Consider the following 25,660-nt stretch of genomic DNA (forward strand, 5'->3'; position numbering starts at 1 on the left):
TCTCTTATCCCTTATTATCTTTTTAAACTCATATAAACAACAAAAATCACAAATTACAGCTCATATTGCTATCAGAGAGGTTTATCATGAACATCTATAAATTGCTCGCCTCCTAGTGCAACACCCTATATATACTTATCTCTTTCATTGTTTAGTTGACAGCAATAACATTTTCTCAGTGATGAGTAATTCAAACCAACATTGTTTAACAAGCCCAATATCTACAGCTCCAGGGAGGCATGGAGGAGCTCCTCATTATTCGTTCAATTATGTGTCCAGAAGCAGCATTTGAACAACGGTAAGTTCTCGAAAATGAAATTATCTGGTAGCATGTAGAACTGCACTGCAGACGGATTGCACCCTGTGAATACGCAACATCGACATCACAAATGAGTCCCTGCAGGCCAGTAAGCACAGTTACAAAAAGCCCAGAATAAGGATTTGTGTTCAGAATCTGCTATCGTTAGTTATATATTTATGCAGGAGTAGCCAGGGACACATTTCTGTTGTTGATGTTGCGTATCCACTACAAGAAAAACACCATTAGACAACACTGATCAGACAACGCACGGTGAAAAAAGCGTTGTTTGGAATTAAGACACAACACTTTCTTTTCGTCCTCGAAAAACTATTGTCTAACACCTACGACCTACAACGGTTAAAAAAATGTTGTCTAGTAAATTCAATTAGACAACGTTTTCTTAACTGTGGTATTGTGTAATGATGCATGTTAGACAACTGTTTTAAGAGCTGATGTGTGAAGAAACCTCAGACAATAGTTCCAGAAACCGTTGTATTAATCAGACAACGGTTTTATTTGTTGTGTTGTTTACAAGGATTTCAAACAAGGGTTTTATGTAGTGTTGTGTGACTGGAAAGCTAACATACAAGTGTTTTTGTTAGCATCGTAACATGGCCTTACAGACAAGCCTTTAACAAATAAAATGTTGTCTGACTAAATGACTTTTAAGAAACAGACAACAGTTTGTTTAGTAAAAGTGTTGTTATTGGACTTTAAAGACAAGCTTTGTTTTGTTTAGCGTTATGTGAATGGTTATCAGACAAGCCTCTTTTGACAAAAACGCTTGTCTGATTTGCCACCATTAGAAAAAAAAAGCAGAAAAACAGAGCAAACCATCCTGAAAACAGAGGCACACCAACAAATCTGACTAAAAACAGAGCCAACCAACAGAGAAAAAAACAAGGAAACTAACTTACATCCTAAAAGTTTGTTTAGTTCATCACCAAACTAAAAATCAATTTAAATTACATCATGAAAGTTGAATTAGTTCATCTACATCTCGCATGTAGCTAGTCGTGTCCTCCTCGTCTAAATCAACATCCGGGAAATTTGGCACAAAGCACTCATTCTCAAGTTCTACTTCCACGGATCCCTCATTTTCTTCATCATTGTCCTCATAATAGTTTTTCTCGGGTAATTTCAACACCACGGACCATAGTTTATCAAGAGGATCATCTATGTAACATACTTGCTTAACGTGTTTCGCTAGCACAAATGGATAATTAAAAAACCCCAACTTATTCAAATTAACCAAAGTATAACCCAAGTCATCTACCTTAGTCCCTCTATTCATATCAATCCAATTACAACGAAAAATAGGGATCCTAAAGTTGTTGTAGTCTAACTCCCATATACCTATTATCACTCCATAAAATGTAGGTGAGGCATGCTCAACAATTTGATCCTTAACCTGCACAACCATGGTATCGGCTTGAACACACACGCCACTGCATTGAACATTACGTGTATCATCACGAGCTTTGGTGCTAAAGGTAATCCCATCCATTTTGTAACCATTGTATGTAGGGACATCCTTATTGGGCCCATCTGCGAGCCATCTTATTTCTTGTGATATCTCCTTTTCGTCAAGCAAATCTGAAGCAATCTGCCAAAGATAGCATAAAAGTTATAAAATGACTTATGTGACAGTTTTAAAAATGCACAAAAATGTTATAAAGTGCACATAATACCTTTGCTCTAAACCATTCTGGGAATGTCTCATTTTGCTTATTCTTTAGCCACATTTCATTATTTTCATTTGCCGGATATTTAGTCATCAAAAATGACATGTGTTCACTGCATACAATTAAAAGAGACTATGTAAATGATAACATAATGATGTATAATATCAGGATTAAGAAGAAAATTAAGAAATGACTTACTTAAAATATGGCCCAACCGCAGCCGTATTTTGTAAAACACATAAATGGGCTAAATGCAAATCATTGTCGCTCGGAGTTATAACTGATGCACCAGATAATGGCCTACAAAAGGCATCCTTCCTATGCCTACCATTTTTTGGCAACCCAACTGTCGCTTCCTCATGGTTCACCAAACACTCAACAGCTTCTTCTGCAACATAGGCCTCAGCAATGCAACCTTCTGCACGAGCCTGATTCCTTATATATCCTTTAAATGTCTTCATATATCTCTCAAAAGGATACATCCATCTAAGAAAAATTGGTCCACAAAGCTCTACTTCTCGTACAAGATGGACCGAGAGATGAAACATAATATCAAACAAGGAAGGGGGGAAGTATTTTTCAAGTTGGCACAAAGTTTCCACCAGCTGGGATTGCATTTTCTCCAACTTATCAACCTCAATAACTTTACTACAAATTGCCTTAAAAAAAAGACAGAATCTAATGACAGTGTTTCTGACCTGTTTTTGCAGTGACGACCGTATCGCAATTGGGAGCAAGTGATGCAAGATCATATGGCAGTCGTGAGATTTCATTCCAGTAAGTCGAAGAGTTTCCATTGAAACTAAACTTCTAATATTTGAACAGAAGCCATCAGGCAACTTCATGCCTAGAAATGATGAGCAAACTACTTTTTTTTCCGAATGAGTTAAATTCAAAGATGCCAATGGTAACTTCTCCTTTTTCCCGGGAGTTTTTGGCCTTAGCTCCGTTCTTATTCCCATTTCAGCCATGTCTAGCCGGACAGATTCCTTGTCTTTTGTCTTCTTGGGTATATTAAGCATAGTACCAAGTAAAGCTTCGCAAATATTTTTCTCAATGTGCATAACATCGAGAACATGTCTAACCGGCAAAAACTTCCAATACTCAAGTTCAAAAAATATAGAAACCTTCTTAAAAATAGGTCGAACATCACCTTTTTGGAATCGAGGTTGGCGTTGTGTCTTACCAAAGACATGACCCTTTAAATGTTTTGTTCTCTCAAGCACCTCCTCCCCGGTTAATGGAATTGGGGCAGTTCCCTTTTCCACTGTGTTATCAAAATCTTCTTTCTTCCTTCGATATGGATGTGCACGGGGCAACCACCTCCGATGCCTCATGACCACGCACTTACGGTAATTAGCAAGCCTCGTTGCTTTTGTTCCATCAACGCAAACAGGACACGCATTATACCCTTTTACAATGTTCCCTGACAAGTTACCATAGGCTGGATTGTCACTAATTGTCCATAATAAAATGCCTCGCAGCAAGAAATACTCCCTCTTGTATGCGTCATAAACTTGTTTTCCAGTCCATAGATTTTGTAAATCTTCAATGAGCGGCTGAAGGAACACATCAATATCATTGCCAGGTTCCTTTGGTCCGGATATCAATAAACATAGCATAATATACTTCGTCTTCATACAAAGCCATGGTGGGAGATTGTAGATTGACATTAAAACTGGCCAACATGAATAATCAATATTTGTGCTGTAAAAGGGATTGAACCCATCTGAAGATAAAGCTAAGCAGAGGTTTCTAGAATCTGAAGAAAACTCTGGCCACTTACTGTCGACTTCCTTCCATGTCTTTGAATCCACTGGATGTCTCAATTACCATCATTTATTCTCTCCGTGTCATGCCATGTCAAATCCTTGGCTGTTTGTGCAGAACTGAATAAAGTCCTCAAACGTGGTATCAACGGAAAATACCATAAAACTTTTGCTGGAACCCCTTCTAATTCTTCTCCTTTTTTGTTCAACTTCCATCTAGAGGCTTGACAAACACGACAACGTGTCTCATCTTCATCCTTTTCTCCACGATACAATACACAATCATTTGGAGCATACGTGAATTTTTTCATACTCCATTCCTAAAGCGCACAAGCTTTTTTTTGCTTCACTAAATGAAGAAGGGAAGGTGTTGCCTTCCGGGAGCATAGAACCAACCAACAATAGAAGTTCAGAGAAGCAACCATCTGATACTTGGTGTTTTTCTTTCAAGTTATATAACTTTACCAAAGCCTTCATCTTCGTAAATCCCTCACACCCCGGATAAAGTGGTTCATGTTCTGATTGAACATGGTTAAATGCATCAGCGGAATCAAAAGAAATATCATCATCAATATCATCATTTTCTGGTTTCATCGGGATTTGGTCCACCGACTCTGAACTAGCTGTGTCTTCTGTAGGAGACTTGCTTTCGGTATTTAACTCTCCATGCCATATCCAATGAGTGTAGGTCTGATCTATACCATTTTGAAAAAGATGGCACCTCACTGTTTGAGCTCTCCAGGACTTGCTATGTGCACATTTTAAACATGGACAACTGATTTTATTTTCATCACAGCCGTTCTCAAATGCAAATAACAATAATTCATCTACTCCTCTTTCAAATTCCTTTGTTCTTCTATCAGCCATCAACCAAGACCTGTCCATCTTGTAAAATAATTTAATCTATTTAGTTATTTATCTTGTATAACAGCCCCAATACCAAAAAAAATACACACATAGCAGAACATCAAAACCCACATGGAGAGATAGAGTGCTTTAATACCTAATTCCAAGGTACTAACTTAATTAAGCAAATTAAAACAAATTAAGTTTGAACCCCCAAATCCCCAAATATTAGTAAGAACCCTAATTTCAAATTTGATAAAATTGAAGAGGTAGAGTGTTGTAATACCTTCAACTCGGCAAGAATGAGCTTCAACCAGAGAGAATAGATGAGGTAGAGTGTTCAAATCGGAGATGATGAGTTCCAGACACGATGAGTTCAAATCGGAGATGATGAGTTCAAATCGGAGATGATGAGTTCAAATCGGAGATGAGGAGGTGCAGTGTTTAATTAGAGATGAGATAGAAGGGTGAAACTTTTCAATGATAGATAGAAGGGTCATGGAAGACGAGAGCTCAAACAAAGATCTGGATAATGAATTCAATGAAATGTTGTCTTCGGACAAAGATATATATCCCGACAAAGATGTTATCAAATTTATGTGTTATCAAAGTAATTGCGTGCACAATTAATGTGTTAAAGTTCAGACAAGCATTTTTATAGTAATAAAACCACTGTCTAAATGAACTATGGACAACACTTTTTAAAGACAACGTTGTAGAAATAGACTTCAGACAACGTTAATTATGAAACAACCGTTGTATGAATAAGACAACGGTTCTAACTTCAAAAACCGTTATCTGTACCTAACATGTACAATACTTTTTAGGAGAAACGGTTGTCTGACACGTCGTAATTTTTTACACTCCATTTTAACTTTTTACAACCACATCATGTTTTATCTCGTTAGTAGTTAAATTAACGAGTGTCCCAAGAATCACATATGATAGATATGTTACGATCCAGTTCGGGTTCTTTGTTATACATGGTACATGTTGTTAATTTGACAATTCAATACTTGATTAATATCTTTCAATCTTATTTTGAAGTTTATGTTCTTTGTTATACATGGTACGTGTTGTTAATTTTGACAATCCGATACCTGCTTAATATCTTAATATCAAAAAGAGGTAGAGAAACTGAAACACTTACATCAAGTAAAGTAATTTACTTTGATTGCTTATCCTGTAAGTAAGAACTAATTAACGTGTGTATGTTTGTAAACAACAATAATAACGTGTCGATGTCACAAATATTATGAGAAAACTAGGTAAATTTGTTTTTACCACTTAGTAAGTTTGGGATAATCCAATATTTAGGACGTTAACGGAAGTTCGATTTGTTAACAAATTAATTGATTGCAAAATTAAGGATTTAAAAGTCTTTTGGTTCAGACAAGCATTTTTAAAGTAAAAGAGTATTGTCTAACTAAACTTTGGACAACGTTTTCTAAAGTCAACGTTGTAGAAAGAACCTTCAGACAAAGATTTTTGTGTCAAAACCGTTGTATGAATAAGACAACCCTCTTAGTTTAAAAAACCGTTATGTGTACTTTATATGTACAATACTTTCTAGGAGAAACCGTTGTCTGACCGTGTTTCTAGATTTTACTCTTTCCTGATTTCAAATTTAATTTCAAATTTAATAGACATCGGATCTGATATGGATACCCGAAATTCGAAAGATCTGACACGGGCAATCCTTACTTATTATTTTAAAATATTTTTTACGGCATTTAATTATTTCAATAAATTTACCTATTTTATCATGCCTACTTCATTTTTTAAAAAGTATAAAAACCAAAACATTGTTCTTATTAATAAACTAATAATATAATCAAAATTCCGAACCTGTAGCAATTACGTGCCCCAACTCTAGAACCTACGTGCCCCAAGTTGCTGAATGTACGTGCCCCAGATGGTAGATATTATGTGCCCCAAGTTTTAGAAATTACGTGCCCCGAACCTGTAGCAATTACGTGCCCCAACTCTAGAACCTACGTGCCCCAAATTGCTGAATGTACGTGCCCTCGATGGTAGATATTATGTGCCCCAAGTTTTAGAAATTACGTGCCCCGAACCTGTAGCAATTACGTGCCCCAACTCTAGAACCTACGTGCCCCAAATTGCTGAATGTACGTGCCCCGGATGGTAGATATTACGTGCCCCGGATGGTAGATATTATGTGCCCCAAGTTTTAGAAATTACCCTGTAGCAATTACGTGCCCCAACTCTAGAACCTACGTGCCCCAAATTGTTGAATGTACGTGCCCCGGATGGTAGATATTATGTGCCCCAAGTTTTAGAAATTACGTGCCCCGAACCTGTAGCAATTACGTGCCCCAACTCTAGAACCTACGTGCCCCAAATTGCTGAATGTATAAAAATATATAGAAAAAGATATAAAAAGATATGTATAAAAAAGATATAAAAAGATTTAAAAAGCTTTACTAATTTTTAAGTTTAATAAAAAATATATAAAAAATATATATATATTCATTTATACATAAAAAATATTATATGTCTAAAAATAAAGACATTACATATTTGAATATAAATAAAATAAGTTAAAGCCTCGTTTGTTTAACACCCTGGTTTCTCCCCCCCTTTTTTTCACCGATTTCAAAACCCTCGATTCACTCTCTCATCTCTCACTTAATTCACTCTCTCATCTCTCACTTAATTCACTCTCATCTCTCACTTCACTCTCAGCTCTCACCTCGCCTCGCTCTCACTCTCAGCTCTCCCTCTCGCTCTCGCTCTCACGTCGCCCCTCTCGCTCTCACCACCCCCCTCTCGCTCTCACCTCGTGCTCGCTTCGCTCTCTCTCAAAGTTGGGTACCTCTCTCTCATCTTTAATTTTAGATTTATGTTTAGTTCTTGATTTTGTGATGCTTGATTACAGTGGGTTATGTTTAGTTTTTAATTGTGTGGTTAATGGTTATAGTGGGTTATGGGTCATGTTTGTGATTCTCTGTTTTGTGGGTTAAGATTTGTAATGCATGATTCAAGAGTGGGTTTGGTTATGTTTGTGGGTTTCTATTTGTGGGTTATATTGTATTCGGGGTTTATGATTTTTTGTGTCCATGATTTTTTGTTTTTAGGGTTTATAAATCAATTCTTGTGTTAATACCGGTTTATGTCTTAAGGACAGTGAGTTATGGACTGTGTTTGTGGGTCTCTATTTTGTGGGTTATGTAGTATTGTGGGTTTAAGGATTATGCCTTTTTTGTGTTCATGATTTTTTGTTTTTAGGGTTTACAAATCAATTTTTTTGTGTTAATATCTGATTATGCTTGATTACAGTGGGTCATGGGCAGTCTTTATGGGTATCTTTTTTGTGGGTTATGTAGTATTGTGGGGTTTATGATTTTTGTGGTGTGCAGAGCATTATGGCTCCTACAAGGAAGACAAGCTCCTCTTTGAATACAACTAAAGTCATTATGGCTCCTACAAGGAAGACAAGATCCTCTTCGAATACAACTAAAGTCAACCTTATGAAGGCATTAAAAAGAAACCATTCAGCAGGGGAGACAAGTGGGACGTCTAAGAAGCTTAAGGCATCAACAAAAAACCATGCTGCAGGGGAGACAAGTGGGCTAGCTAAAAAGGCATTAAAAGGAAGCACTGTGCAGCCTCCCTCTCAGAGTTCTTCACCTAAATCTGAAAAGAAGAAGGCCATTTCTACAAATCTACAACAGAAACTGAGTAAGAAGCGGAAACAAAGGGAAGAAGGGCCTATAGATAACGAACAAGGAGTTAAGCATTTGAAACGAGGACCTGTTACGATGGTCCGGATTCTTAGGCGTAAGATGTTGGGATTCTTAGGCATTTGAAATGAACATGTAGTCTGGTGGTGATCCTGAAATCGAGATAGACCGAGCAAGTACATGGCTCCGTGCGCGGTGTGATAAAGATGGGAAGTACAAGACAGAAAAACTTGTAACCATAGCTGAAGAAATTGTAAGTGCTTGTTTACCAAATAAAATTTGGATGCTGTCTATTTTTATGTTCCATCTGCGATAATTATGTTAAGTTTTGGTTATCTTAGAGTTTTACTTTTTCTGTTCAAATATGGCGTATAAATGATGACTTATTACTTTTTGTTTAATTGTAGGAGAAGACGAAGAAGAAAGTTGAAGAGGGGAAAGTGACAGAGGAAGGCACTAATGATATCTTGACCAAGGTTCTTGGTAACTCTGAGCACCGAGGACGGGTGCGTGGTCAGGGGAGTTATGTTAAGCAATCCAACTATTTTAACCTGCCAAGACTAAAGAGAAAAAACCGATCAATTGAAGAAAAGATCCAAGAAGGTATTCAAAAGTTTATGGCTGATGAGACTAACAGGATCATCAAAGAAAGAGATGAATTTTGGGCTGCAGAGATGGCAAAGCTGAAAGAAGCTTTAAGTATAAAGATTGATGGGAGTCCAAATATTGGATCACAACAAGGAAGTTGTTCAAAAGGAGGACTTGAAAATGTGCTGGAATTGACAGCTGTTAAAAAGAAATTGGATCTCAATGAATCTCCTAGAGGGGAAGATGCTGAGAATAATTTTCAGGAAGTTGATGATGAAGAGAAGAACAAGGATAAAGAAAAAGATGTTGCTGAATTAAAGAGCAGTGGTGAAGAGAAAGGAGTTGAGTATCTTGTAGTTGAGGACAAGGATGTGGAAGTGGCTGAGGAAAATGAAGGTATTCTATGGGAGTTAGCAATTGGAACCCCAACCAACATTGTTGCTCATGCAACAGTTGACTTTGTCACTGCTGTTCTTCATGGGAAGCCACTTGGAGGAGATAACGTACGAGTATCAATTACTCGTGTTATCCAGGGAGCTGCTGAGATCCCATTCCCAATTGACGATGAAATCATCACAGTAGATCAAGCTGTTGGAACTTTCATTGCATGGCCGAGAAACATGTTACGGGAAGTGAAGGCAAACAGTGATCGGGTGAAGTCTCGAGCAGTGAAGGTACTTAACAGCTCCATCTTTTCTTTGTCATTTATCTTGTTCAAATCTACATGTTTGAGAAAAATAGCTAAGTATAGTGTAATATTTGAGAAAATAGCTACATGTTTGAGAAAAATAGCTAAATATAGTGTGCTATTTGAGAAAAATATCTGAATATAATGTACTAATAGCTTTATATATTCTACATTAATTAGTTGAAAAAATTATAAATATCCTTATAGGGAGGCAAGAAGAATGGCCCAAGAAAAATGAAGAAGGTGAATGACTTGGTCTCGGAACCAGAGCCAGTGGTTAATATGGGCCCTGACTTCCCTCCTACTTTGAAAAAATTGTGGCTTTGGGCAAGCGATGCTTTGAAGGATGGTCGTTCACAGGCGTTCAAGTTATCCGAAGAAGCTTTTGGATCATCGGATAAAAAGTGTTTGTTTAAATCCGACATAAGTGCTGTGTGCTTTGGAGGTGAAATATCAGGAACTGTCATTTGCATGTTTATCAAGTGAGTGCTCCTATTCTATTTTTTTGTTGTCTTTTCTTTTAGTTCTTGAATGGAATTTTGATTTTTTGGTTATGATTTTCTACTTCTTTTATGCAGTATACTCCAGGAAAATTTAAGAAAGCACAAAATGACAGACATGATATCTTTTGTTGATCCAGCCAAGATTGGGGCTCTTGGTTGTGGTAATCCAGCAGCGAGGTCACGCGCCCTTGCTCTCAGATTCAAAAGTGCTAAGCCATCCCAAGTCTTTCTTTTGCCATATCACCACACGTAAGTACACTTTTTGTCTCCTTTTTACCATGTATATTATTAGCATAAAGTTTTATTTTTGGACATGTTTAAGTCTATATACTGCTTGGTTTTTATTGTCTAGGAACCACTGGGCACTTACTGTTGTAAATCCCGATGCACAAATGGTTTATCACTTGGACCCGTTAAAGCGGAGAATTGCAAATGAAGAATGGATTGAAGTTGTTAACAAGTGAGTACGAAGATCTGTTAATTCTTAATTAATTGAAGAAATGTCTTTATGCTCATTTATTAAATTTTGTTGTAGTGGCATAAAAATTTACAAGGAGGATGTGAAGAGGTTTCTGAAGAAGAAAATAAATTGGGAGAATTTAGCGGTATAATTATTTTTATAATCCAAATCTTAGTAAATTAATTGATCTCCAAAAGTGTAGGGTAGACATGTGACCGTTTTAATTTCAGGGTGTTCCTGCCCAGATTGGGACCACTGATTGTGGTCTTTTTGTGATGCTTTATATGAGAGAAATATGTATAGACAAGGAACTCAAGTTTGCGTCCAAGGTATAAACATTCTGTTTCTATGTTCTTGTGTTTTGTGCTAAAAACTATGATTTTCTCTAACAATTTTCCTTATTTCAGTGGGCGCGGAGGAGCAATCTTGTCTTTGATAGCGATGATCTCAATGAGATCAGGAGTGCCTGGGCAAAGTACTTCATGAGGCAGCATGCTAGTTAGGCTGCATAGAGGATTGATTATTTTCGGATGCACATTTATATATATTGGGACTTATTACATGGTTTATTTTGCCTAAATTTAGACTTAAGTTATATCCATGTATGTCTTTTTTTGGATATGTGCATCCGAAAATACAATACATTGTCGCGTCAAGATTGGTAGAATCTGTTGGTGGGTTTTTGGATTGTTAGGTGCGTTTGCCTTGGTTAGTATTGTTGGATGATATGTGAATATTAGTTGGTGGATATTAGTTGGTTTTTGAATTGTTTTGGCTTTTATGTTTGGTTGGAAACATAGTTGGTAAATTGTGAAGATTGTTGGTATGTGGTGGCTTTTGATGTTGGTAATGAATATTTTATTTACTAATTTTTGGGCATTGATTTCATTCTATAGCTTAGTTTTTTTATGTAATGCAAAAAGTATTGTCTGTTTCATTTTTAGCTGATGGGGACATGTATATGGCCATTGTACAAGTCACATGATCCAACGGCCACTTTGATAAAAACCATTGTCTTTTATATTTTTAGCTAATGGGAAATATAAATGACAATTGTTATAGATAACATAATACAATGCTCACAGTGGTAAAAGAATATTGTCTCATAGAACTTAAACAATCATCCCCATCTTTTAAAACCATTGTCTAATCGAATGATTAACAAGAGTAATGAGAGCAAAAGCCATTGTCTAAGATGCGCAAAGACAAAGGCATTTGGAGATGGAAACCGTTGTCTAAGAAATGTACAAACAACATTACAAAAAACCAAAAGCCTTGTGTAAACATATATTTGGACGAGCTTGTTTTAACCATAAGCCGTTGTACAAGAGATTTCACACAACACTTTAAAAATGCTCATATTGTGAAAAGGGTCCTTACACAATTGGACCTTTCTAAATAAAACATTGTCTGAAGACATATTCGTCAAGCTATTTTGTTGGAAAAATTGATGTATGAAGGATTTAGCACAACAGTTGAAAAGACAAAGTATTGTAAGAACAGTTCTTAAACAAGAACCTTTATACCAGAAACCGTTGTAGTAAAGCATAAACAACAAGCATGCCCTCGTTAAGAATCGTTGTATGATCCTCCTTTCAACCAGTATGGAGAAACTAAAACTGTTGTGGAATGCCTCTCTAACAACATTATTTCTGAAAGCAACTATTGTTAAGAAGGATTATTAACAACACCACGTTTAATAGAAAACGTTGTTGGTTCTGGGTGTTGCACAACAGTTTTTTCAACGTAAACCATCGTGTTCAGCACTATCACACAACGGTGCGCACCGTTGTCTGATACGCATATCAGACGGCGTCTCGGTAGACAACGGTTTTCCGTGGTCTCAGACAACAGGCAAAAACCGTTGTGTGATGCTGAATCTGTTGTAGTGATCCACTAGGTGCAATCCCTCCTCAGTGCGTTTCTACAAGCTTCCAGATGATTTCTAATTCTGGAACTTACAGTTGTTTGTAATGCTGCTTCTGGACACATTATTAGTTGTTTTCATTTTCAATTTGCAGATGCTGCAGGTAATTTTATGGGAGGAAGGGTGGTCTCTCACTTGAAAGCAGCAAGTATTGTTACACTTTTACTTGCCGTTTCTACAGAAGTCTGATGTTTTAATTTTATTATCTCTAGCTTTGTTCTGCAGTGCAAGAGATCTCTAGCGTTGTTCCTTATGTTTTTCCTGATATATACTTTTCCGTATGGGCACGACTTTATTCTTGCAATGATTTATTGCATTTAGTATACACATAGAAAATACATTTAGAAGTAATCTATATATTTGACGTGGCATATTTTAAATCACTTATTCTAATTTTCCTCAATCTTTTTAGGATCATGTGCTTACCGGTGCGCTAAAAGCCCAAGCGTTTAGAGAAGCTGCAGCCTTATTTCCTTATACTTAGGATATTACAAGCGCCTCGTGCTGGACACAGAGCCCATAATATCCCCAACAATCCGCCCCCGTGTTCGTGTTTATATAACTGGGGAGATGCTGGACACAGAGCCCATAATATCCCAACAATCCCCCCCAATTCAAGCTTCACAGCAAAGAAGTGTCTTGATCTTGTTAATGGGGATCTCTGTGGTCACATCTCGCCCGCAACGCCATCCGGGAACAAATATTTTCTCTTGTTAGTCGATGATATCAACCGATTTATGTGGGTGTATATGATTAAAGCAAAGATGAAGCATCGGATCGGTTTAAAAAATTGAAGGCAACTCTTTTTGCTTGTGCAACAGGCATTTGTGACACCAATCATATATGACTTCTATAACTACGATCTTGACAAGGGAGTCTTATAGGATTTCCCTTCTTATTGATTAGTGTTTTAAAATTTTGAAATTCACGGCAGATATTGCTTGCTATTAATATTTTTCGAACTATCATTTCGGTTAGCTAGGTATCTATAAAGACAGAAGCTAAAAGCATTATTTTTTCCACATAATGAATTTTTATATATATATATATATAGAGAGAGAGTACTACTCCACTATAAACCCTCTTGATCTACAAACCTAAAACCGAGCTCCAATATCACTAAATTCTAAACACACTATCACTAAATCTTTCAACAACCCCACCTCCATCTTCTTCGGCTCCGCCTCCGCTCCTGGCAACTCCATGTCCGCCGCTCCCTCCATGTCTACCGCCCCCGCCGCCCCGTTCACGTTTACCATCCCTCCGGTTCGCCTTCACCGTCTCTACCACCAACGTCAACCCCACCTCCACCGCCTTCATCTCAACCTCTGCCACCACGACGTCCACCTCGACTTCTACCACCACCACCTTCACCCCACCGAATTATCTCAGCCCCTACCTCTGCCATACTCGACATCGACCTCCACCTCCGCCATCTCAACCCCCACCCCCGCATCCTCCATGCTCCCGCCCCTTTTGTGTCCACCACCTCCATCTCCAGCGTCGTCACAACCATCAGAATCAACAAACAAGACAAATCTGGAGGTCTTGATCAAGTTTGAGAGATTTTCACTGATCTTCTATATCGAATATCACTAATTCTACAGTGAATATCACTAATTTCTAAAGCAAAAATCACTAAAATGTACAGCAGATATTACTAAATTATATACCAGAATATCACCGATTTTTGTATACATATCAGCCGCTGGTGGTGATGATAATGGTGTAATCGGAAGCAATGACATGAGTGCAGTGTTGGTAGGAGTGGGTCGGCAAAGATGTGGTAGCAGAGGTGGAGAGAGAGGAGAGAGAGAGAGATGAAGGGGGTTTGATAAAAGAGATAATGTGGAGTTGTTGGGTAGTATAAAAGAAAGGTTTTTAGTTTGTATTTAGAGGGTGGTTTGTATTTGATCATGAGCCCCTCTCTCTCTATATATATATATCTATGCACACACACACACACACACACACACACACATATATATATATATATATATATATATATAAATGAATATATAAAGGAGGATCTCAAGATGCTGACCTGTCTTCAAAATCTCTTATTGTATTTTTCATCAATTTCTAGGATTTTAGTACTTATTGTTGTTTTAAAAATTTGAAATTCCCGCCAGAAATTGAAAAGTCTCACAATTAATTATTGAACTTTATCATTTCGCTTAGGTATTTGTAAAGATGAAAACCAAAAGTTTTAACTCAGTTTGTTGATTCTTATATATACATACACGTATATATTTTGTGTCTGCGAAGAAATTACAGGAGAGGAGGGAAAATAAGGGAGTAGAGGAATGATGAAGACATGAGAAATCAGTTGTTCCAAAAGTATCTTATAAATAGCCTTTCCATCTTACCATGAAAATGGTTACGTTAGTGCAGCCAGAAGTGGATGTCAAACGCACTGTCTTTTATAGAAAACGAGCAGCATGAATATAGTACTCGCCTTGCCATATGCCTTTGCACATGTAATAAGTGGATATGACGTTCCTCGATAAATTGAATTTTCTTATTTGTACCAAATATATTAAGCAAGTCCCTCTTCTTTTGTCTAAAAATGTATTGGTAGAAATACCATATAATGTTCTTGCACAAGTTGGAGTGTATTATGTATAGTATTATCGTTTATGCAATGATCGGATTTGATTGGATAGTAGTGAAATTCTTTTGGTATGTATTCTTCACGTTCTTCACCCTGCTATACTGCACTCTTTTTGGAATGATGACTATGGTGGTGACTCCTAATGCCGAGATTATTGCAATCATTGCTGCTGCACTTTTTGCATTATAGAATATGTTTTTTAGGATTTTTATGATCCCTCAACGAGTAAGTTCTTTGATACTCTTCGGCATGTATATACACTCTAGACAAGCATGAAAATGTATGTAATGGTTAGGCAGGCCTTTTTTCTATTTAATTTGTGACTACAAAAAATGTCGGTCTGGTGGAAATTATATTGATAGGTACATCTTTTCTTTATAATATTTTTACATTTATTTTTTGCTTAAGCGAGGTAAATCAAGAAATACCAAAAATCACTATCACACAATTGTCAAAAGTGGTCGCTTTTTTATGATCGGTAATAGTTGCCATATTAATATGCATGAATTGTATTATATAGTAGATTGTATATGCACATATAAGAATCATTTGGTGACAATGATGCACGTCAAATTTCCAAACACATGTTTAATTAAATTTCCTTTAGTTCAAGCATTTGTGTTCAAAATGCGCTATCTTTATTTCTCCGGTCATTATCTACTCGGCACTCACCTTCACCAACAAATCTAGTATCACTCTTTATTTCTTCATCAAATTTTAAATTTTGCTCATATTTACAAAGACTGTGTGCTCGTATGTATCATTTGAGGTGTATTGTTCTATTCTTAATCCTCAAGGTTTCAGGTCTATTGTTCTATTTAGATTCCAAAATTTGTCTATATAATATAGATTGATGTTCTCATGTATACTTTTGATTATATTACATGAAATGTATACTATCAATCATGAAGCAGCTTTGAAAGGAAAGAAAAATCAAGAAGGATATGATGTATACTAAAGAACCAAATAAACACAATGCAACTAAGGAAAGAAACAGGGAGCATTGATTGGTAAAAATATATAACATTGGGAATTTTTGTGGTGTGAATATGAGGAGATACCTGAACCTTTAAAGGAATAGAACATTAAAATTCAGTAATATTGATGGGAAGTTTTATATGTGCATGTGAATTTTTTTTTTTTGTCAGGCATGTGAATTTAATAATGTTAACTAAAATATATATATAATATGATCCTTTGAATAGCGTGAAGCCTGTATTAACAAGTCAATAATTCCTGCAAAGAGGCCGACACACTTAAAGAATAAATCTATTGTCAAAATTTTGTATTAAAATATGTTTGCAATATTCCATAGACTCTGAGTCCAAGGAATAGATATCAACTATTCGTGTGCTCTAGTACTCATGTGTCATTGTAGTATTACTTTCATGACTTAACAATGGCTCGGTCTTTCCCTTTATAAACTCATTAGTAGGCTGTATTGCATCTCTATCTCAATCATAATGAATGTTGCATGAGTTCCTCCCAAAGAAAATTGTGTCAAGATAAATGTTCACCGCTTTTCATCAGAAGGTCCTCTTCCAAATGGCAACTCCAACGGGGTTGGTGTTCTCATGAATGCAGATGGCAGGAAACTGTGGGCAGCTTGTGGCCTTAAGCATCACGACTAATGTCAAGGAGGTCATGTGGGGAATACAATCGGAGCCGCCAGATGTGTTGAACTGGGTTTTCACAAGGTACACATCGATTGAGACTAATGACTTCCTAGCTTTCAGTGTTATCTGATATCAAGAAGAAATGGTCATCGAAATGACTTAGTAGAAGTCATGACTAGGTTTAACACAATCCATGCCAATAACTTCAAACTTGGCAAAACAGATCGCATCGTCACTCGAGTCCCAGGAAGATAAAATGCTGCGCAGCTGAGTAAATGGCTATGTATGGTCGGGAAAACCTTCCGGTCTTTGCAGCAGGCCCTGCTCAAGCACTACAAGAACAGAGGTCATTTTCGGCCGTCAAATTCTGGTCAAAAATAGCCGCTTTTCTTGTAGTGAAGGAGGATGAGGGCGTGTTCTAAATCTTTTATTCTATTTTTCCTCAATTTCTAGGATTTCATTACTTATTGGTGTTTTTAAATTTGAAATTCCCAGCAGAAATTGAAAGGTGAGACTATTAATCATTGAACTATATCATTTCAGTTTGGTATTTAATTTGTGACTACAGAAAATGCTGGTCTGGTGTAAATGATATCTATAGATATGTCCTTTCTTTTTAATAATTTGCATTTATTTTATGCTTCAGCCACGTAAACTGAGACCAAAAATCACTATCGGAGAAATGTCAAAAGTTGTCGCTTTTTTATGATCATTAATAGTTGCCATATTAATATGCATGAATTTTATTATATAGTAGATTGTATATGCACATATAAGAATCATTTGGTGACAATGATGAACGTCAAATTTCCAACACATGTTTAATTAAATTTCATATGTATGTCTTTTCTTTTTGATATTTTACATTTATTTTTTTCTTCAGCCAAGTAAATTGACCAATACAAATATTCACAATGGGACAAATGTCAAAAATCGTCGCTTTTTTATGATATGTAATATTTGCCATATTGATATGCAGGAATTGTATTATATAATAGAATATTGTACATGCACATATAAGAATCATTTGGTGAAAATGTTGCACGTCAAATTTCCAACACATGTTTAATTAAATTTTCTTTAGTTCAGGCATTTGTGTTAAAAATTTTCTATCATGTTTCTGCGGTCATTATCTACTTGGCACTCACCTTCACCAACAAATCTAGTATCACTCTTTATTTCTTCATTAAATTTTAAAATTTTCTCATATTTACAAAGATTGTGCGCTGGTATGTACCGTTTGTGGTGTATGGTTCTATTCTTAATCCTCAAGATTTGAGATGTATTGTTCTTTTTAGATTTCAAAGTTTGTCCATGTGTATTTATATGTTAACTAAAATATATCTTAAAAATATATAATATGATCTTTTCAATAAGGCGAAGCGTGTATTTTTCCTTTATACAGAATATAAGTAAATAACCCATGACAAGTCAATAATTCCGGCAAAGAGGACACACTTAGAGATTAAATCTATTGTCAAAATTTTGTATTAAAATATGTTTGCATTCAGTAGACTCTGAGTCCAAGGAATAGATATCACCTATTCGTGTGCTTTAGTACTCCTGCGTCCTTTGTAGTAATACTGTCATGACTTAACATTGGCTAGGTCTTTCCATTTATAAACTCAGTATTGCATCTCTGTCTCAATCATAATGAATGTTGCATGAGTTCCTTCCGAAGAAAATTGTGTCAAGATAAATGTTCACCGCTTTTCATCAGAAGTTCCTCTTCCAAATGGCAACTCCGACAGGATTGGTGTTCTCAAGAATGCAGATGGCCGGAGACTGTGGGGAGCTTGTGTCCTTATGCATCACATGACTAATGTCAAAGCCGTCATGTGGGGAATACAATCAGGAGATGCCAGATGTGTTGAACTGTGTTTTCACAATCCATGCAAATAACTTCAAACTCGTCAAAACAGATCGCATTGTCACTCGAGTCCGAGATAAAATGCAGCTTAAGAAATGGCTCATGAAGATGCCATGTTGACAAACCAAGCTCAGGTCCCTTTAGGGGTTGAAGTTTAATATATTATATTTTAATAATTAATAATTTAAAATTATTTTAGTTTTTCAAAATTATTACAAATAATCATTTTTCTAAAACTCTACGCAACACACTATTGCAACATGAAATGGACATGAATGATTATCATTGTTGTTGGTATGGATTAGTAGTAACATAATTTTGCAACACTCAGTGTTCATAAAATTGCCTAGGCCATCTATTATGATGTAGTGCTTGAATGTAGTTTTCAGTGGTGTAACATGGCAGCTAATATTTTTAATTTTTGTTTTTCTAGGTAATTTCTAGTGGTAGCTTCTTTTAGGAAGGCATGCCCTCTTCACATGTTATGCTTGTATGATTGCTGGTCAGGGCTATGGTCTGTGATGTATTTTTATCTTATTAATGGAATATCCATGTTTATCAAATCTATGGTGTATTTTTATCTTATTAATGGAATATCCATGTTTATCAAAAAAAAAAGATAAGGGCTCTAATCTTTAATTAATATTGTATATATTGTGATTCAATTTTTCTTTTAGTGATTAACAATATTAACCAAAAAACATGGTGAAATCACCCTGTAATCTACTCATCTTTTAAAATATTAAAGAGTAATGTTTTTTGCACAAAACTATTATACAGAATGATGTGCCATATTGCTATCTAAACTATAGTAAAATGAAGTTGTCGAGTGATGGTTGAGGAAACACAGACAATCTTATTAATGTTAATGACACATCATTTTGTGTAGCCAATTTTGTGCGTGATTTTCCCCATTAATACTACATGTACAAAATTAGGTTGTACATAATGATGTGGAATTGTTAAGCATTAATCACTCCTTGAAACTAGCATTAACAAAGAAACTGAAAAATTATTTTATGATTATATGGTTATCTAACACAATTCTTTCCTTTTCGATGTCTATTATTTATTTATAATAATACTAATTTTTCACTATTTATTCTTACTACTTAATAGTAGTAGTAAATAATTTTAATGACAATCTATAGTGGCTCTATTGTGAAAAATAAAACATATAATTTATGCGTGCGACTATCTAAATATTTAGATTTATTGCAACCATTATTAATTTAGAAATATTCCAATTAGCTACACTCAATATATATATATATATATATATATATATATATATATATAAATGATTATCTCGTAATCTCATCAATAATAAAAAAAATTATCACACGCACTTTTTATATCCTCGTCACAGTACTTAAAATAAATAATTAAATATATATTACGTCAATTTGGGGTTGTTACATCACCATAGTTATTATTACTTTATGGAGCAAGATTTTGACAGAGTGTACTTGAATTCTTTGGGTGGATATCTAATATATGATTTTTTTTTCATTGTTATTTTTCTTTTTCCGAACATAATCTAAGAAATTTTGATAGAGTATACTTGAATAGGGGTGAGCATTCGGTCGGTCCGATCCAAAACCGGATCAAACCGAATAGACCCAGAATCGAAGTTTGAATTTTTTTTGGACCGAACCAGACCAAAGTTTTATTATGGACCGAACTAGACCAAACAGAAATAATTCGGTTCGGTCCGGACCAAAAGAACCGAAATTATTTTTAAAATAAAAAATTATATTATAAATAAAACTATAATTCATCTTTTATTTTTAAATTTTCATATTAATTAATCACCCCCAATTCATTAAAGATATATATAATTAAATTTACAAATTAGATACTATAATTATAACATAAAAGATATATCTAACATAAATATTAATTAAAATCATATATATATATATATATATATATATATATATATATATATATATATATATATATATATTGGTCTATTCGGTCTATTCGGGCCGGACCGAATATTTTTTTACGGACCGGACCGAACTTTATTTCGGTCTATTCGGTCTATTCGGAATGGACCGAATTTTCAGAAAATTAGGACCGAACCGAATTTACACGATTCGGTTTGGTTTTTCGGTTCCAGTTCAGTTTTACTCACCCCTAATTTTAGGACGGGTATTATACTTTAAGGGGGTATATTCGATTGAGATTTTAAAGGATTTTTTTTCATTAATGAAATCCGAGAATATTCAATTGGGATTATTAAAAATGTTTTAAAATCTTAGGATAGTCAATTGAGATTTTAAATTATTTTACAAAATCTGGTAGTCTTCAATTAGGATTGAAAATTATGCTTAAAAATCCTATGGTATTCAATTGAAATTGTTTAAAATCTATCAAAATCTGAATGGTAATGGATTGTTTGGATTTCATAAAATTATGGATTTTGTAGGGATTCCGTTTTTTGAAATCCCACCAAAAAATTAATGTGATTTGTAGGTATTCTGCTTGAATCCTAAAGAATCTATATAACTCTATTTTATGACATTTTATCAAAAATGCCCATTAAATTTAAATCACATGCAATCCATTAAAATACATATATTAAAAACTATACATTAAAATGTCAACAGAATTGAATACACCGCCAAATTTTTTGCATAGAATCAAAATATGTTATATTCTACGAAAATTCATAAATTGTTTATGAATTCAACATATATATATATATATATATATATATATATATATATCTTCTATCAATGAGTAGAAAGATTATATGCATGAAAAAAATATGCAAAAGATTCTCCCTAGCTATAAATTCCATGAACACAGCTGTTTTATTCAATAACTGTGAAATCTCATATACCTTATTATCTTTTTAAACTCATATAAACAATAAAAATCACAAATTACAGCTCATATATGCTATCAGCTGAGAGGCTATATACTTATCTCTTTCATTGTTTAGTTCACAGCAATAACATTTTAGCAGTGATGAGTAATTCAAACCAAAATGGTTTAACAAGCCCAATATCTACAGCTCCAGGGAGGCATGGAGGAGCACCTCAATATTCATTCAATTCTGATGGGTCTTTAATGACCAACGGTGAGCCAGTGAATGGCATCAACAAAACAGTCATTCTTGAAATCCCTAGTGGATTTGATGTCATAAGTTGTGTGGTGCAATTTGCACTGCATTTCGGGCTTGCTGTAACTGTGCTTACTGGCCAGGGACTCATTTCTGAGGTTGATATTGCGTATCCACTCAATGCAATCCCTCCCCCATGCGTTTCTACAAGCTTCCACATAATTTCGTTTTCTGGGGCTTACCGTTGTTTAAATGCTGCTTCTGGAAATATTATTAGTTGTTTCCATGTTTAATTTGCAGATGCTGCAGGTAATGTTATGGGAGGACAAATTCTCTCTCAGATGAAAGCAGCAAGTGTTGTTACTCTTGTTCTTGCCGTTTCTACACAAGTCTGATGTTTTAATTCTTATCTCTCTAGTGTTGTTCTGCAGTGCAAGAGATCCACTAGCCATGTACTCTAATAAACTATCTAATTCAAATAAATCATTTTCAAATATTTATTCCTTATGTTTTTTATGATATACAACATTCCTTAATTATTAGTATATTTCATTTGGTATACACACAGAAAATAAATATGGAAATTAATTATAAGTTACATAAATATCAATGAAATACAATAAGAGAATATGGATTAAGATATATCCCGGGTGGCTTTCCTCAAAATGACTGCGTACGCATCATAAAATTTTGTGCAAATTACAATACTAAACAAACTTTAACTCAGTTTGTTGATTCTTGTATATACACACACCTATATTCTTTGTCCCTGCAATGAAATTATAGGAGAGGAGGTGAAATTAGGGAATAGAGCAATGATGAAGACATGAGAAATCAGCTGTTCTGAAAGTATCTTATAATTAGTTTTTGCATCTTACCATGAAAATGGTTACGTCAGTGCAGCCAGTGGTGGATTTTAAATGCCAAGTCTTTCATATAAAAAGTGTTGGGTACAGAACTTGAAGACAACAAAAGATTTTATTTTTCTTAATGATTTACATGTGCTGGTATAACAGTCTTTATATAGATAGACAAAATATCTAGACTCTTCCTAGAATTCATCATTAACTAGATACATAAATAATTTGGAGACTCTTGGTTTCATACACTGAACATTGATCATGACTCTAGGACTAGGACTAGGATATTCTAGATACTTGGTTTATAGGAATTACAAATTATATTTTTAACATCCCCTCGTAATTTGTAATTCTCAGCTGATCTCTAAAGTATGCGAAGTTATTACTTGAGACTGACTTTGTGAGTATGTCTGCAACTTGCTCATTTGTACCAATGTAGTCCAACCGAATTTCTTCCTTTTGCAGTACCAAATTCCGAATGAAATGATAACGAAGTTTAATATGCTTGGTCTGACTATGAAAAACAGGGTTTTCAGTTATTGCTATGGCTAAATTGTTGTCGCGGTAAATAATAGTTGGTTCATTCTGGGCTTGCTCCAAGTCAAACAAAATCCGTCTTAACCAAACAGCTTCACATACATGATGTGTCTGTTGAAGAAACATATTCAGCTTCTGTGGAAGCTAGAGGTGTTGTTTTCTGTTTTTTTGATGACCAAGAAATAGCATTTGTTCCTAGAAAGAAAACATATCCAGATGTACTCTTGCCATCATCCAATAACCCTCCCCAATCACTATATGTATACCCAATCAGCCTATTATCTTCATTATAAACATACTTGAGACCATGACTTTTTGTACCCTTAAGATAGCGTAGAAACCGTTTTCCAACTGCATAGTGTATACGACTTGGATTATGCATGAATCTTGAAAGAAGGCTGACTGATTGTACAGTATTTGGGTACAGAACTTGAAGAAAACAGAAGAATTTGGGTGTATTGTTCTATTTAGATTCCAATGTTTGTCCATGTAATATTGAGAAGAAATACCAAAAATCACTATCGGAGAAATACATTGTGAGAAATACCAAATATTATTATAAGAGAAATGTCAAAAGTCGTCGCTCTTTTATGATTGGTAATAATTGCCATATTAATGTGCATAATTGCATTATATAGTAGATTGTATATGCATATATAAGAATCATTTGGTGACCATTATGCAGGTCAAATTTCCAACACATGTTTAATTAAATTTGTTTGCTTGAGGCATTTGTGTTAAAAATCTGCTATCGTTATTAATATTGTGGTCATTATCTACTTAGCACTCACCTCTAGTATCACTCTTTATTTCTTCATCAATTTTAAACTGTGCTCATATTTACAAAGATTGTGTGCTCGTATGTATCGTTTGAGCTGTATTGTTCTTTTCTTAATTCTAAAGATTTCATGCGTATTGTTCTATTTAGATTCCAAAGTTTGTCCATATAATATGGATTGATCTTTTCCTGTATACTTTCTATTATTTTTAAAGTTACATGAACTATTTCTAATAATTCTCTAGAAGCGAAAATGTGCAAAGAGCTCAGAGATATATAAGCACACTCCAACCAAGGAAAGAAACAGAAAGCATTGATCGGTAAAATCATATTATAACATTGGGAAGTTTTGTGATGTGAATATATATGAACAGATATCCGAACCCTTTAAAGGAATAGAACATTTTGAAGAGTACATGCATTAAAATTCATTAATATTGATTGGAGGATATATATGTGCATGTGCATTTGATAATGTTAACTAAAATATATCTTAAAAATATATAAATATGATCTTTTCAATAGCATGAAGGCTGTATTTTTCCTCCGTATAGAATTTAAGTAAATAACCTATAACAAGTCAATAATTCATGCAAAGAGGACAGACTTAAAGAATAAATCTATTGTCAAAATTTCGCATTAAAATATGTTTACATTCAGTGTAGACTCTGATTCCAAGGAATAGATATAATGTATTCCTGTGAAGTACTATGTGTCATTTGTAGAAATGTTAACCAAGTCCTTTTCTTTTTTCTAAAAAAGTATTGGTAGAAATACCATATGTTCTTGCACAAGTTGGTGTGTATAGTATTGATTTGGTATGTATTCTTCACACATTCTTCACCTTGCTATACTGCACCCTCTTTTACTTCTTTTAATATTTTACATTTTTTTTCCTTCAGCGGGGTAAATTGAGCAATACCAAATATAACTATGGGACAAATGTCAAAAATGGTCGCATTTTTATGATCGGTAATAGTTGCCATATTAATATGCATGAATTGTATATATAGTAGAATATTGTATATGTACATATAAGAATCATTTGGTGACAATGTTGCACGTCAAATTTCCAACACATGTTTAATTAAATTTACTTTAGTTCAGGCATTCGGTTAAAAATCTGCTATTGCTGTTATTATCTACTCGGCACTCACCTTCACCAACAAATCTAGTATCACTCTTTATTTCTTCATTAAATTTTAAATTCTTCTCATATTTACAAAGATTGTGTGCTCGTATGTACCGTCTGTTGTGTAGTGTTCTATTCTTAATCCTGAAGATTTGAGATGTATGGTTCTTATTAGATTCCAAAGTTTGTCCATATAATATGGATTGATGTTTTCATGTATATTTTCGATAATTTTTAAAGTTACATGAAATGTTTCAAATAATTTTCTAGAAGAGAAAATGTGATGAGAGGTTTTATATGTGCATGTGTATTTTATAATGTTAACTAAAATATATCTTAAATATATATAATATGATCGTTTCTACAACGTGAAGCTGTGTATTTTTTCTTTGTATAGAATATAAGTAAATAACCTATAATAAGTAAGTTATTCCTGCAAAAAGGACACACTTAAAAAATAAATCTATTGTCAACATTTTCAATTAAAATATGTTTGCATTCAGTAGACTCCGAGTCCTAGGAATAGATATCACCTATTGGTGTGCTTTAGTACTCCTGGGTGATTTGTAGTATTACTGTCATGACTTAACAATGGCTGGGTCTTTCCCTTTATAAACTCTCATTAGGAGGCTGTATTGCATCTCTATCTCATGTTGGAATTAATGCACTTTCACATTCATGTATCTCTAGTATTTTCTAGTAAGAT

General features: G+C 34.7%; 2 protein-coding genes across 2 annotated transcripts; one reads left to right on the top strand and one right to left on the bottom strand.

Annotated features, from left to right (window-relative positions):
- Window positions 1-1,271: 1,271 nt before the first annotated feature.
- On the bottom strand, window positions 1,272-4,640 carry LOC135149567 (uncharacterized). The gene is made up of 5 exons (XM_064085308.1): window positions 4,221-4,640; window positions 3,820-4,075; window positions 2,185-3,715; window positions 1,993-2,098; window positions 1,272-1,907 (listed from the first exon to the last, which is right to left on the bottom strand). The coding sequence occupies exons 1-5, from the start codon at window positions 4,638-4,640 to the stop codon at window positions 1,272-1,274; spliced, it is 2,949 nt and encodes a 982-aa protein (XP_063941378.1).
- A 16,913-nt stretch (window positions 4,641-21,553) lies between these two features.
- Window positions 21,554-22,042, top strand: LOC135149568 (AT-hook motif nuclear-localized protein 23-like). Its single transcript, XM_064085309.1, has 2 exons — window positions 21,554-21,890; window positions 21,948-22,042. Exons 1-2 carry the CDS (start codon window positions 21,554-21,556, stop codon window positions 22,040-22,042), a joined length of 432 nt encoding a protein of 143 aa, XP_063941379.1.
- Window positions 22,043-25,660: the final 3,618 nt, after the last annotated feature.

Source organism: Daucus carota, chromosome 9 (genome assembly GCF_001625215.2).
Source record: "Daucus carota subsp. sativus chromosome 9, DH1 v3.0, whole genome shotgun sequence".
Taxonomy (NCBI): Eukaryota; Viridiplantae; Streptophyta; class Magnoliopsida; order Apiales; family Apiaceae; genus Daucus; species Daucus carota.

Coding starts and splice junctions, on each gene's coding strand:
- LOC135149567 (XM_064085308.1), bottom strand. CDS start 4,640: ATGGACAGGTCTTGGTTGATGGCTGATAGAAGAACAAAGGAATTTGAA. Junction 3,716..3,819: donor CACGGAGAGAATAAATGATG/GTAATTGAGACA, acceptor CTTTATCTTCAG/ATGGGTTCAATCCCTTTTAC. Junction 2,099..2,184: donor GCGGTTGGGCCATATTTTAA/GTAAGTCATTTC, acceptor AATTGTATGCAG/TGAACACATGTCATTTTTGA.
- LOC135149568 (XM_064085309.1), top strand. CDS start 21,554: ATGAGTAATTCAAACCAAAATGGTTTAACAAGCCCAATATCTACAGCT. Junction 21,891..21,947: donor TTCGTTTTCTGGGGCTTACC/GTTGTTTAAATG, acceptor TTTAATTTGCAG/ATGCTGCAGGTAATGTTATG.